Below are 14,043 nucleotides of genomic sequence, written 5' to 3'. Positions count from 1 at the left end.
AGGGAAAGAAAATAATTGCAGGGTAACTCAGGCAAGGACCCGAGGGTCAAAGAGCAAAAGAGCAAATGGATGCACACGTAGGGGTCAGCTCGGCCAGGCTTCTGTGGGCATCCAATGGGGACTGAGGGCCACAGGCAGCCACACTCTGGATTGGTGTTTCTTTGGTGGCTCATTCTATATCTCACCACCGTAAATGACTCAGCTTTCAATCAAACACTCTGAGTCCAGGCATATGGAAGGTATGGAAGGAGTGTATTTTTTAATTACACTTAGCATGTCCACCAGGCCCTCTAAGCTACCCAGAGGACTTCCCCGGTGTGGTGCAAGGAGCACCCGTTCAGGAAAAGACGGTGCATGAATAAAGGCGTTAGGAAAGGACCTCTTGAGCCCACGATAGGGACAGGAAGCACGGGGAGGCCCTGCACAACCCTGCACAGGTGTGCTGGTTGAAACAGGTGCTCTGAAAACATTTTTGACCACACCATATCCTTTTTCACACAACTATCAACCCCTTGAACCAGGAGTGTCCTGCTGTTCTCTGTCAGCCTGAATTTTATCAGGTTCAGTCAAGACGCTTTTACTCATAAAAAAAGGTGTTGCCTCTTCCCTACCCCACGCGTGAGACTGGAATGCTATTATAACTGCGGCTGAAGCGTGGAAAGAGCCTCAGCATTCTCGGGGTAGGGGGAACTAAGGTGGAGGGCCAGAGAGATCACTCAAAATGTGGGTCACGATCCCCTTTACAAATCCCTATCTACCTGCTGAGGAGTCACAATCCAGAAAGCATGGGGACAGGAACATATTTGCAAAATCTTTGCAATCTTTCAACTGTTGAAACAAAGACTATTCAAGGTCATAAGCCCTAAGTAAACTAAGGCCAAATTGATCTTATTATGGCTATTTCCCAGAAGGGTTTCTCAAACAAGCCGTCTCTAAAGAAGTGGTAGGTTCTAGAGTGTGAAGAATGCTCGCTAGCATCACTTCCTGCCTCTGGAGCAGTTTGACACCTCTCCCCAGGTGAACGTCCCCTTCCTCCCTTCTCTAACATCCCAGGAGGTTTCAGCCACCTGCTACCTAATACACCTCGGCCTGGAGCTGCCAGGAGGAGCGCTGGCCACTTCCGTCTTGACCTTCATGCCACGATGAGCAGTAAGGAATGTGATTCTTGCTTTCTACCACAGGGGGAATTTCCGTCAGAGCGAGGTTTACAGAGATGTCATCTTTTCCATGTGAAACCGCTAATGGTCCAAGAAAATAAAACCGTCCCCTCAGAGGAACACCAGATTGCTGGTCAAGGAGAGAGCTGATGGCCTCAGCGTTTATTGCATTTGCTCCACGAATAGGGCATAAGGGGGGCTCAAACCTCTTTGCCCCAAGAACCCCGCTTGCACCTGCCAGCTCACCCAAACCCTATCAGGTAGGACAGGAACCTCCAACATCGTACTCTTTCCAGAAAACATGTTTTGAGCGCTGCCCATAAGCTAGGCACTATATTAAGTGCTTTTCACACGATGATCTCGTTTACTACTCCACCCGGTAATACCCATTTTCTGGATGAGAAGCCTGAGGCCAGAGTACCTTTCTTCCTAAATGCTCACACCTTTGTTCCTTCTGAGGACCGGAACCTCTTCTTTCCCTGGCAAGCTCACTAGGGGAGCACCCCTCCCTATTGGGCTTCCTGACTGGGGCTCTTTCTCCACTACGATCTATGGGTCTCTGTTCCCTCACACATTCAAAAGGTCAGGAGAGAAGCAGATCAATAGATGAAATTACCTTGACTAAAAATGAAATGTCTAAAAGTGGGGAAAGCCTGTTTTCCCTTTCCAAAATCCAATCACTCATCCCCACTTGGAGCAACAGGACGTGAGGCTGGGTCTTGAGTCCCTCACACCGGCTGTGCTCAGTGGGTGAGGGGATGGATTCATGTGATGCGGCCCAGAGGGGTCATGGTACTTGGTCCCCAGCTTGTACGCTTTCCTAAGGGATGAAGTAAGAGGGAGGCGTGCACTCTCCCACCCCGGGGCACGGGTTACTTCGATTCAGAAGAAAGCAAATAGAGACAATTCACAACACACACTGGCACTGATCACGTGAGAAGTGGAAAGACCAATGGGGGGCGTGCCCACTCCTGCTGCAGGCGTGTCTCTGCCTTGACCACAATCTGTCCACGTCTCCTTGCCCCCTCTCCACCCGAGGGCACTGCTTACCTGGCCCCAGCTTGGAGATAGCATATAAAAGGTCGTAATTTATGACGGGAGTAGCGTCTTCCACTTGTTTCCAACCGACCGGCGGCGAGGCAGGAGGAGAGATCAGAAACTGCTTGTCTGGGTTTGGTGGAGCCAGGTGTGAACTTCCTATGTGTAAAGTCTGAGGAGAGAGATAAATGCAGGTGGGTGTTCCTCGGGTGAAGAACTGAAGCAGAATAGCTGCTTTGTGCAGCCTACGGAAGACAGGTATGAAGTTCAAACCCATGTGCAGATAGCTGAACAGGTGCAGCCTAAGGATGAATCGCAATACGGTTTCTAAGGGCGGGGAAGGGAACTTGGATTATGGTGCAAACATGATTAGAGGCCCCTCGCAGGACAGGGACTCACAGGTACCGGGACTGCAAGTAATTATGCTTGAACTAGACTGATAGAAAATATACAGAGATCATTTTAGTAAACATGGGAAAAGTAAAAACACTGTCCCTGAGGTCAAGAGGGATCTCAGCATCAATTGCTTCCAGCTCCTCATATTACGGTGGCATCACATCATATCACAGAAGCTCCAAAGGCTAAGCGACATCTCTAAGATGACCCAGGACCCCTGCCCACCACGCTCTCAGGCTTCCCTCCCTCTGGGGCTCTGAATCAGACGCCAAAAGTGAGGAAGGAAAAATACATCTACCTTCCAGGATACATATTTAAAACAATAATGATAAGGAACAATGACCAAGATCCTAGTTTGGGCTTAAAAATTATACCAGTGATTAGAGGGCTGTTTGGAGAGATCTTACATCAAAATGTTACCAGTTTGGATTTTCTTTGTTCTTTAGTATCCTCCCCCCACCCCGAGAAAAATCACAATGAACATGCATTTACTTTAATAAACCAGAAAAAGTCGTGGAGAAGACCAAGTAATTACTTAATATGGAACCCCACCAAACATAGGAGGGAATTTGCTCCTAAGGATCCAAGGTTGAAGCCTGCGCCTCGCACTTACCACCAGGGGGCAGGGCATCCCGGCTCTCATTTACCCTGGAAGTGCAAGTTCACCTTCGCGCAAGGTCAGGAAGCCCCTCTAACAGGATCTGCTCCCGTACTGGCAAGGGGAACTCAGGGCCCCAATGGGGGTCTCTTTCACCAGGGAGCAGCGTCCGATAGAGCCCCTGCCCCTCCCCCTGCCAAGCTGTTAGACTCCGGTAACATCATCAAATGGAATTTGTGAGCTACCTAGAAGGCAGTTGCTGGGGGAGGCAGGAAGGGTGATGCAGGAGAAACAGCAAACCCGCCGCACAGCTCCCGGGAATGCCCTGGGGCCGGGACCCCCGCTTACCAGAAGTATTTCTTAGCATTTGCTACCTGCCTGGTGAACCCATTTTTTTCCTTGCAGGCCGGGTCTGGCAGCCCTGTGCTGATGTGCAGGACCGGCTTGCAGATACCAGCTCTCCAGGAGTGAGCGGGCTGCGGGGACCCAGCGCAGAGCCGAACCGGTCTGGTCCGGGGTGGGGGGGTGGTGGTGGTGGTGCTGGTGGTGGTGGTGTCAAGGGTAGCCACGCCCACGACCCTGCGGTCCTCCACCTTCCTGAGTCAGGAAAGGCTCTCTTTCTCCCCTCATCACTCAACCCAAGAAGGTCATCTCTGAGGGCACTTTCAAATACACCCTGATGTCTTCTTAAAATAGGTGACATGAAAAATTTCAAGTATGAATTTTGCCCTTCTCAAGATGATTTCTTGGAGTTTTAAATCAACCTATACGTAATGGATGTCTAAGCGTCTAAGCTACTTTTAAGGGTGGGAGGGAGGAGGGATAAGGGTGGGTATCAATGAACTCGATTCACCTGAGCAAAATATAATTTCATTTCCTTTCCAAGAAATTCCGTCTTATGTAGCTGGAGTCTGGCATCTGCTGCAGATAATGGGTTGCTGAAGTTTATTCTGACTCGTTTGAAGCTCTTAAAATACTGAAAGGTGATATCTTTGTCATATGTCCTAAAGAGGGATTCAAATTTGGCCTGAAAAATAAAAATAAAAGGAGTTGAAATTTACCTGCATATGACCTTTGAGTGGATGACTTCATTACATTTCTATAGAGGAATCAAATTATTAATCATGTCAAGAACTTCCAACTTTTTTCTTAGAGAAGACAGAGAACCCACCTTTCTCCTCTGGGGAGATTCTGCCCTTTTAATTTCATATACGTGATTTTATACAAAAGTAAGAACGTACGATTTACTAAATTCGTTTAATCAGCTAAATTACCAATACGTCAACACTTCTTACAGTCACAGAAATGTTCTTTTTAAAAGTAGAAGGAACATTTTCATTTGGTCATTTGTCACCCTTCTGGCCTGCCAGACCCTATGGTCCTGTGACCTCCCCCAATCTAGTGAGCTCCAATCCCACCACTCAGCTCAGGGCATTGCTTTGTCCATCAGATATTGCTTTTGGACTTAAAAGCACTAGAGCTAATTTCAAAAAAAAAAAATTATTATTGAATTGGTACCCAATGAAGTTAATGAAAAGGCTTTGCATTTCTTAATGGAAAGGAGGAAGTTTTTAAAAATTTCCTATTATTATTTTCCCATTCAATCTGTTACGTTTTAACTCTCTAAAATAGTAGGTTTCAAAAATTAACATTCTGCCAATGAACCCATTTCTGCACGCCGGCTTTAATATAGGTACAGATCTAGCTGTAGTGTTAAAAGATCTAGTGAACACTATGAAACAGCATGAGCTCTTAGAATTGAAATGCCCAAGTTCAAGGACTAAAAGCCTAGATTCAGCAGAGCGTTCATCAGCTCCTGGGAGAAGCTCTAGGGAGCGACCCAGGGCCGGGTCCTGGGTGCGGGTGCCCTTGGGGGGACCTGGGAGGTCACTGCAACCTTTCTGACCAGAGAGAGAGGGAGGTGATGGACGGTCTTGAAACTTCCAAGACTGCAGGGACTTTTAGTCACCGGGCTTTCTGAATCTTTTTTCAGACTAAACTGCGAGGATGGTGAGAGGCAGATGGGGATGGGATGGCAGATGGTGAGAGCCCAGATGGGGCAGCATGCCCTCCACCCAGGTGACTGGTGAGAAGGGGAGGCCCTGGAGCCCACAAGTACCCTGGAGACCTATGCAGAGCACGGTGTTTCTGCAGAGGGGAGAGAGGATTCCCAACAAGAAGGGAGAACATCTTCGAGGATATTCACGGCTAGAAAGCGGGGGAGGGGATGGGCCTTCCCGTCGGTCAGTGCCTGGTCCACAGGGCAGGGCTGTGGGCAGGTCCTGCATTCCCTGCTGGCTGGTGTCTCCACCGGGCAGGTGGCTCAGGGGGAGTGGGAACAGCTCACAACCGTTCTCTCTTCGAATTCCCCAGCTTCTCTTTAGTTGATGGAAATGTCTGTGACTTTCCCACGAGGGGTGTTGCAGAGGCAAAGAATGAGAAAGAATGCACAGCAGATGTTTAAGCTGCGATTTCATCTGGCTGCACATGGCTGGTTCTCCACCCCTCCCGAGCACGGGCAAGTCTGGGGTGTAAGGGTGTCTGCGCAGATCTGGAATTTCACACGACCTCATCCATAGGCACTGTGACCAACTGCTTAGTTTTAAAGTTATCATTCATAATTTAAGAGAGATGACTTTGCTGAATATTTTTAGAATACAAGTCAGGGCTTAGGACCAGAACCCAAGAGAACCCACACTATCTTGTTAATTTCATATTGCTATTATGCTATTAGTATTCTCTTATAAAATAATCTTATTTGTTCTAATAACCAATACCTAGTAATTATAGCTATTGGATGGCATCTCTACTTAATTAAGTAAATCAGTGATTTTACTCATATAAGGCTAACATTAAATACAAAGACTTTGTAGTACGTTTACACACAGAACGTGCTCTAATATCTAGTTCAAAAACTACAGTCCCGGCTTGCAAGCATTGTACACAGTTATGGAGTTAAATTTGATTAAAAAAAAAAAAAAAAAGAAACCTTCTGATGTCTCAGCAGCGCTTTGGGTATAAAGGTATAACGTGATCACCGCCCCCCAAACGGAACATACAGAATTCATTCATATATAATATTGTTAGAGATCAATTAGATAGCTTCGTAGCTACTGATGAAAATCTTACATTTTAATCAAATGAAGAAGAAAAGCATAGTAATTAAAATTACTAATTATATTAATAACCATCAATGAGAGCTGCTTCCCAGGAGGTATACTCATCCCACACTTAAGTTATGTATCCAGTTTTATTATTTATTCGCTATGGCTGCATTTTCTCCAGCTAGAGAAATCTGAAAACTTGAAGACAGGCCCTTGTAATTACGGCAAACATTCAAATATCTTTCCAATATTGATTTCCTGAGATAAAAATCAAAGTATCCTGAACTCTAAATGTCAAAGTGAAACATTCTGTTCACTGTCAGAAAAGTCCTCCCTCCAAAAGTTTACTTACTGATACGACCCACACAGAATGAAAAAACACCACGCCAAACCCTCCCTTACTAACTGGTCAAGGGACACAGATGCTTTTAAATATTGAGAGCTTTAAAAATTCCTTCACAGTTAATTCCTCAGGCAACACCTTTTGATTTTTAAGGCTCAAAGCATTCTGGATGTATTTCAAACCCCCCCCAAACCCACAAGAGAGCCACATACCCCACCAAGTATTTCAGCTAATAGTCATAATAGTTTGAAAACTCTCAAAAATCACATTATATCAGAAGCCTTACCCTGGTTTCACTTTCGCTGAAGATCTCACTGTTTGCCACACAGGCAATCAGGGAGCTAAAACTGTAGTTAAAGTTTCTAAAGTGCATCTTGCTTTCTTACAGAGAAAGCTACAATTCCCGCAGTCAAGCCCCAAGTAAGCTTCCTTTACCAGAGGCTGTAGGTTCTTTCTCGAGCCCTCACTTATAAAGCACCGAGGTCCGGCCCCCACCGGGAAAAAAAAGCACCGCTTCCAGAGCATCCTGTTTGGACACCAAATTCCTGAGTCAAGTCCTACTTGCTTGCAGGCAGGCAGAGACAGAGTGTAAGTTTCTACTGGAAAGAGGTGACGTCAACACCTTAGTCATTTTCCCTATGCTAATTAACTTTGCTTGGGGAGGATGGAAAAAACTGCCGAGGTTTGCTTTGCAGCTGCTTTATCTACCCCTCTTGCAGCATAGTTTCCACTGGTAGTAATTCCATTCAGCCACTCAGCCACCAGGCTCCTCGGCTGAATGGGACGACCCTTCTTAAGATGGAAAATGTTACAGAGTAACAGGAGGAAGTTCTACAGCAGTAAACAGTAATTAGCCTCCAGGGAACTCTCAAGGCTTGGAGAAACCTGGAAACTGAAGTCTTGGCAAGGTGTTTGATCCCTGTAATTTCCTGAACACTTAAATCAAAGTTTCATATGCTGGGGTATTAGAGAAAACATTTTGAAATCAGTCTTGGTCAATGAACTCTGCTTTTAAAGAAAAAGTGGACTTCATTTTGAAATACAGCCTTTTTTTTTTTTTTTTCTGATTAAACTTTATTGGAGCAATGTCCTAATTCCCACTTGTATTTCACAGTGAGAATGTGAGAAGAGATCCTAGGATTTTCATTGGAAAACTTTATTATTGTAATTTGAGAACGAGGAATATGCAGCACGTTGATCATTTTCTAACAGCTGCTAAATTCGGGAAAAGATACAAAAATATTTTAGAGGATAGAGCCTCTGAAGCTGAGAAAAGAAACATTCAGAGCTTGTCTGCTTAGAGACTCATAGACTGAAGGTTTTTGTTTTTGTTTTAATTAGGAAAGGAAGAAGAAATAGAAAGAATGTACACTACAATTGAAAAGTTAGTTCCGTTGGCCTTTTTTCAGGTAAGATGTCTGGTCTTGGAGAAGCACACTGGGTGTCAGGATGCCAGTTCTTTGAAAAGGCTGCAACTCTTTTTTTGCAACTTTTTACTTGATTACTTTTTAAATTGAAGTCTAGTTGATTTACAGTGTTGTGTTAGTTTCAGGTGTACAGCAAAGTGATTCAGTTATACATATACATGTATCTATTCCTTTTCGGATTCTTTTCCCTTATTGGTTATTACAAGATATTGAGTGTAGTTCCCTGTGCAAAACAGTAGGTCCTTGTTGGTTCTCTCTCTTTATATAGTCGTACGTATTTGTTAATCCCATTAAAAGGCTGCAAGTCTTTGAACTTCCAAGTACTTTGCTAGTTTAGGTCCCTAGGGCAGTGTGAGTCCTAGGTCCTTCCTACTCATTATCACCTAAATGCAGTCTCATTATTTATAAAAACATTCTCTAGTCTAGAGGCGGACACCTCTTAAGCTTCCAAAAGTTAAGTGGAATCCTGCTATTCACATTTAAAAATTAACTACAGGGCTTCCCTGGTGGAGCGGTGGTTGGGAGTCCGCCTGCTGATGCGGGGGGCGCGCGTTCGTGCCCCGGTCCGGGAGGATCCCGCGTGCCGCGGGGCGGGTGGGCCCGCGGGCCGTGGCCGCTGGGCCTGCGCGTCCGGGGCCTGTGCTCCGCGGTGGGAGAGGCCGCGGCAGTGAGAGAGAGGCCCGTGTACCGCACAAAAAAAAATAATAATAAAATAAAAATAAAAATTAACTACAAAGAATCATTAAAGTCAGCCAATAATAAAAAGAGTATATGCAATGGGAAAGAACAAACCAGAGCATTTATCCCTCCATAAAAGGAAATGTGAAGTCTTCTTGGATGAGTGAGCATTGCTTAATCTCCTTGGATGGTGCCCTGCTGCCAGCTGTAGGGTTATGCAAGAGACCAGTTATGGTGTTTGCTTTGCCAAATTACCCGTAACTGCCAACCCAAGAGATCTAAGTGCATATGTTCTAGAAGAGTTTCGAACGCTGTGAGATAGTATGGCATGCATCAAATGCCAAGAGGAAATGGTCCATTGGGTGGTGCTTGGTTCCGGGAACTGTGCCCTGGGATTGGCTGCATTTCGGTGCACAGCCTGCAGCGTACCCTGGAGGCACATGCAGGCTTTGGTGATAGCCTGGGGGGTGGCAGTGGGGGTATGGAAGGCCAAGGGGAAAGGCACGGGAGGTAGAAGGCACAGAAGTGCATTCTGCTCCTCCGGAGCGGCTGTCCCTCCTTTTCTCTTTCTCCTGGAGTCCACCTTGGCGAATAAGGGTTAAAAGGAGATCAGAGGAGGAAGAGGAGGTTAATTTCATCATCTCCTCCTCGTCCTATTAAAACGCATGACATGAAGCTCCAACTCAGTCGTGTGGGCAAATCTGGAACATTTCTGTTCATCTGAGACAACAGCACTGAACTCACCCAAATTTACAATTGTGGTTTCATTAATACGGATGGGATTAAAAAAAAAAAAAAAAGGAATAGTGAGGTATTTGAAGATGGTTCAACTGTCTTTGCTCCTAGAAATAAATGATAAATGATAGATCTTTCATTAGGCAGTCCAGAAAGCCTCCCAAAACATGCAATTCTGTACATGCCTTTGAATTGATGGTAAGCTCTATCTGAATCATATTTAGGGAACTTGAGTGCTTCCATTTCTAGATCAGAGAAAGGGGCTCAAAGTTGTGGCCGACTGTAGGGAGGCTGGATTGGAGGCTGGCAAAAACCACCGGGTCACAAAGTGTACCTGAGAGAGATGGCACCTAGGGTCCAATAACACAGGCTTCCCACAGTGTGAGAGGTACGGAGCATGGACCCTTCGCGGTGCTCCAAAGCCCCGGCTGGCCAAGGGGACAGACACCTGTCCCTGAACCCAGAGGGCCTTCCTTTTATCGGCTCACCTGACAGTTCTTGCTAGGAATGTCCACTCTTCGACTGCACGTCCATTAGACATGAACTTGCACTTCTAAACGTCCTATGGTATTTGTCTATCCCTCGTGGTTTGAAAGGCAAGTACTTTTTTGATTCTTGTTTGCAAGTTGGATGTAAGTGATTTGAAGAAAGCAGGGCCCACAGCAACGTCTCATTAGAACTCTTGAAGAGCATACTAGAAATTGCACTTAAAATAGTAAAACAGGGGCTTCCCTGGTGGCGCGGTGGTTGGAAGTCTGCCTGCCGATGCGGGGGACGCGGGTTCGTGCCCTGGTCTGAGAAGATCTCACGTGCCGCAGAGCAGCTGGGCCCATGAGCCATGGCCGCTGAGCCTGTGCGTCCGGAGCCTGTGCTCCGCAACGGGAGAGGCCACAGAGGTGAGAGGCCCGCGTACCACAAAAAAAAAAAAAAAGAAAGAAAATGTAAAACAGAAACCAGAAGTTAGAGAAGAAATGAAATGCTTGAGTCCGCTGAAAGCTTTAGATGTTTTGTATTTCTTCCATTCGCGCCATTAAAAATCTTAAATGAATCTCTTCAACCTGCATTTGCTTCCTGTGGCTCCAAGCAGTGAGAGCATATTTTCATTAAGAAGTTTCTATTTTCAGTGAGGAACAATTGAGGTTTATGTCGAAATCCATCATTCCCATCACAGCCCTCTTAAAGCATAGTGAGGATGACCTCAGCACGCCCATTATAAACCCCAAGGAGTTTACAACTACGCCAAGAATGTGCCGCCAGTGAAGCCTCCTACAGAATGACCACAGAGAGAAACCGAGTTCTGACTTTGCTGACTTTGCAAATCAAAGCTGAGCGAAGAAGAAATCTGCAGAAGGTCTCCTGGGAGGGAAAGTGGCACACCCGAGTGAGATCAAAGGTATCAGAGAGTTTATGCCAGTTAAACTTGTGTTTTAATGGAGCTTTTAGCTTCTGAGATAATGGGATAGCTTTACTGTTATTTAATATTCGTAACCCTTCCCTTCATAATGTGGAGCACTGTTCCCCTAACCTAAGTTACTGTACAGAGGAAAAACACAGGGGCCTCTGAGTCATCTTTATCACTTCCCAGTCTCAAAGGTGTTATTAACTGAGGGGACGCTTCTTGTTCTCACTTGGAAACCAGGTTAATAACAACTTCCCAGTTGCAGTGAAGATCGAACAATCGGACATAGGCAGAGTGCCCAGTATAGTGCTTGAAACACAATCAGTGGTTGATGCATGTTAGTTGTGTTTCTAGTTCCCATTTCGTCGGTAAGGATACTGAGGTTCAGAGGGCCTCACTGTGTTGAGGAGTCAGGACTCACCCCGATCCTTTGACTGCAGATTCCATGGAACTATGCTTGCCTCGCAGCAGTGCCCTTTGGTATTTCCCCATCTCCATTCTCTCAGTCCCTCTGGCATCCTGGATGGCTTCCTCTCCTACGTGCCCCACTGGTCAATGGAGGGGTCTCTAGGTTCTCTGTAGCATCCTCCACCTGGCACTCCTGCACACCATTTCAGGCAGCCACAGTACCTTCCTAAGTGGCCTCGCTGTGGCCAATTTCTTACTGCTGCAAAATAGTGCGTAATTCCCACAACATAAAACTTCCCGAAGCTGAGCTTGATCACGTTCCTCTCCTACTGTAAAGATTTCAGTGACTTCCCATTGCTCTGTAGGTTAAAGGGGAAGATTTCCACGTGGTATTCATCCATCTGTCGATCCATGCATCTACCTACCCATTCGTTCTTTCACCCAAGCACAGTTCCAGGTGTTGGGGGTTCGGAGATGAAGACAGACAAGACCCTCTGCCCTCATGGAGCTTACGTTCTAGATCGGAAAAAGGAAAAAGAAATGAGATAAATGGGTAAAATATATAGTGTGTTTAGATAGTGGTAAGTGCTGGGAATAAGGCAGAGATGAGGGATAGGAAAAGCTGGGAAAAGGAGAAAGAGAGAAAGAAAGAGAGAGAGAGAGAGAGAAAGAAAAAGGAAGGAAGGAAGGAAGACTAGCCAGGGAAGGCGTCCCTGAGAAGATGACAGGTGGGTACATCAAGACCCGAAGGAAGTGGCGGAGTGAACCGTGAGATGCTCGGAACAGCATCTCAGGCCAGGGAACAGAAGGCACAAAGGCCCCTGGCATGTTCAGGCCCAGCAGGAGGCTCAGAATGGCTGAGAGGAAGGACGTGGAGCAAGTGGTTGGGAGCAGGGCCACGCGAGACCTTGAGCCATTGGAAGGTCTCTGGCTTGCCTGCTGGTATCAGAGGGTTTTGAGCAGAGGAGAGGCATGAACTAACTTCCATGCAACAGAACCACTCCAATGTCTGGGTTCAGAAAAGAGGGAAGGGACAGGCTGGGGGCAAGGCACCCCTAAGGCACGAGACCTTCTCTGACTACGGAGCCCATGACTCCTCTAGGCAGCCCTCAGCTCTGCCTGCTTTCCTCAGTTCCGTCAGCCAGCTCCTCCCTAGTCTCTTCTCTGCCTGCCAAACATCTATTCATCCTTCAAAGCCCATCACCAAACATCCGTTCTCCAGGAGGCACCCCTCCGGACTTTATGTTCTCTCCCTCCTTTAACCCCTGTGACCTACCCCCCCACCCCCACCCCCAGCTGTCAGTGCAGTCTGCCTGGCATCCTAGTTGTATTCTTGCCTGGCAATCTCCCTACTACAGTGAGAGCTGCTTGAGGGCATCACTGCCACTCCCTGGAGATGCGGATAAATGCTTGTGCAGTTCAGGGACTACACCAGGGAGGGTCCATCTGAGACGGGCGAAGAGCCAGCATCCACCAGCCATCAAAGGGCCAAGGCCATCTGTGTTCCTAACTGGAGGGTTTCCAGTGCCTTTGGTTTGAACAAAGACCTCCTTTTCATTGCAGGGGGTGGTAAAGGTACAAGTTCGCTCAGCGGGTGCTGGTCACATTCCAGGGTGTACTTCCTCTGTCCTTGCTGCATGGTGGCTCGCAGGATGTCCAGGCACGGGACTGCACCACCAGCTCCAGACTCTGAGGCCTCACCCCCCAGACACTCCCAGAGGCCTTGTGACTCTCCTTAGGGGTCTACGGCCTGGGTCTCGACAGCCCTTTGTCGTTTGGGCAGAACGTGTTTAATTTAATATATGTTCAGTTGTCTTTTTTAAATGCCTATTTCTTAGGGTGTGTTTTATAAGGTGCACAGTAGGGAGTAGAATTTGTAGAGAAGTTACAAATAAAATGCTTTTATTGGCAGATGTACCAAAAATCTTTCATCCATGTGGTTCATGATCAAAAATGTTTGAAGGCCTATTGTCTCAGCAGTAGGGTGATTAAATTCCCAATTTTCTGCTTTTTTGTGACGATCATGTGTAAGAAAGAAAACAGGAAAATATTCTTCTTTCTGATTTCTAAAGGCGTTTTCATTTTTGTTCTCTCTGAAGGGTAATCAGGGAATGGGCTGGGGAGCGGGGCAGAGCCAGATGTGGGCTCGGGAATTTACTGCTCATAGAATTGCTTTATTACTGGTAAGATCTGCTCGGCCACAGGGAGGGGCCTTGTATGAAAGAAAATGTAAAACAAAGCTGATAACCTTTTTTTGTGGGACTTGGAAGGTTCTAACCAGAACTCCTTAGACAAGAGAGTGCCCTTGTCTCCCACTACAGAAGGTGATGCCTATGAATTCTAAATCTGAGCTGAGAGAACCATCTTTAATGAAAGTCACCTTTATGTTTAATAACCATTAATCTTCTGAATCTGTAGGATAACACAAAAGAAGTGATATTAATACTAAACTTCAGCCTGGGTCATTTTTGATACCTTGGAAAAAAAAATGGAAAAGCCTGAAATATCATTTGATACTTTACACAGAATAGTACAAGATAGTATACAAATAATTTCTATTTCTGAGATAACGTGGAACTTCCTATTACTTAATTTTTTTTTTTAAGTGGCTTATTGGGCTTCCCTGGTGGCATAGTGGCTGAGAGTCCGCCTGACGATGCAGGGGACGCGGGTTCGTGCCCCGGTCCAGGAAGATCCCACATGCCGCGTAGCGGCTGGGCCCGTGAGCCATGGCCGCTGAGCCTGCGCGTCCGGAGCCTG

At 46.4% G+C, this 14,043-nt stretch overlaps 1 protein-coding gene across 1 annotated transcript in view; it reads right to left on the bottom strand.

The window, feature by feature from the left end:
* Nucleotides 1-14,043, bottom strand: part of RCAN1 (regulator of calcineurin 1) — a 106,706-nt gene that overhangs the window by 8,922 nt on the left and 83,741 nt on the right. Inside the window, exons 2-3 of the mRNA XM_007446493.1 lie at nt 4,043-4,216; nt 2,191-2,367 (exon numbers count right to left, since the gene is read on the bottom strand). Of these exons, the coding sequence (XP_007446555.1) occupies nt 2,191-2,367; nt 4,043-4,216 (351 nt within the window). The remainder of the gene's footprint in view (nt 1-2,190; nt 2,368-4,042; nt 4,217-14,043) is intronic.

This window comes from Lipotes vexillifer, unplaced genomic scaffold, assembly GCF_000442215.2.
Source record: "Lipotes vexillifer unplaced genomic scaffold, Lipotes_vexillifer_v1.1 scaffold1549, whole genome shotgun sequence".
Lineage (NCBI taxonomy): Eukaryota > Metazoa > Chordata > Mammalia > Artiodactyla > Lipotidae > Lipotes > Lipotes vexillifer.
This window is presented reverse-complemented; position numbering and strand designations above follow the sequence as displayed.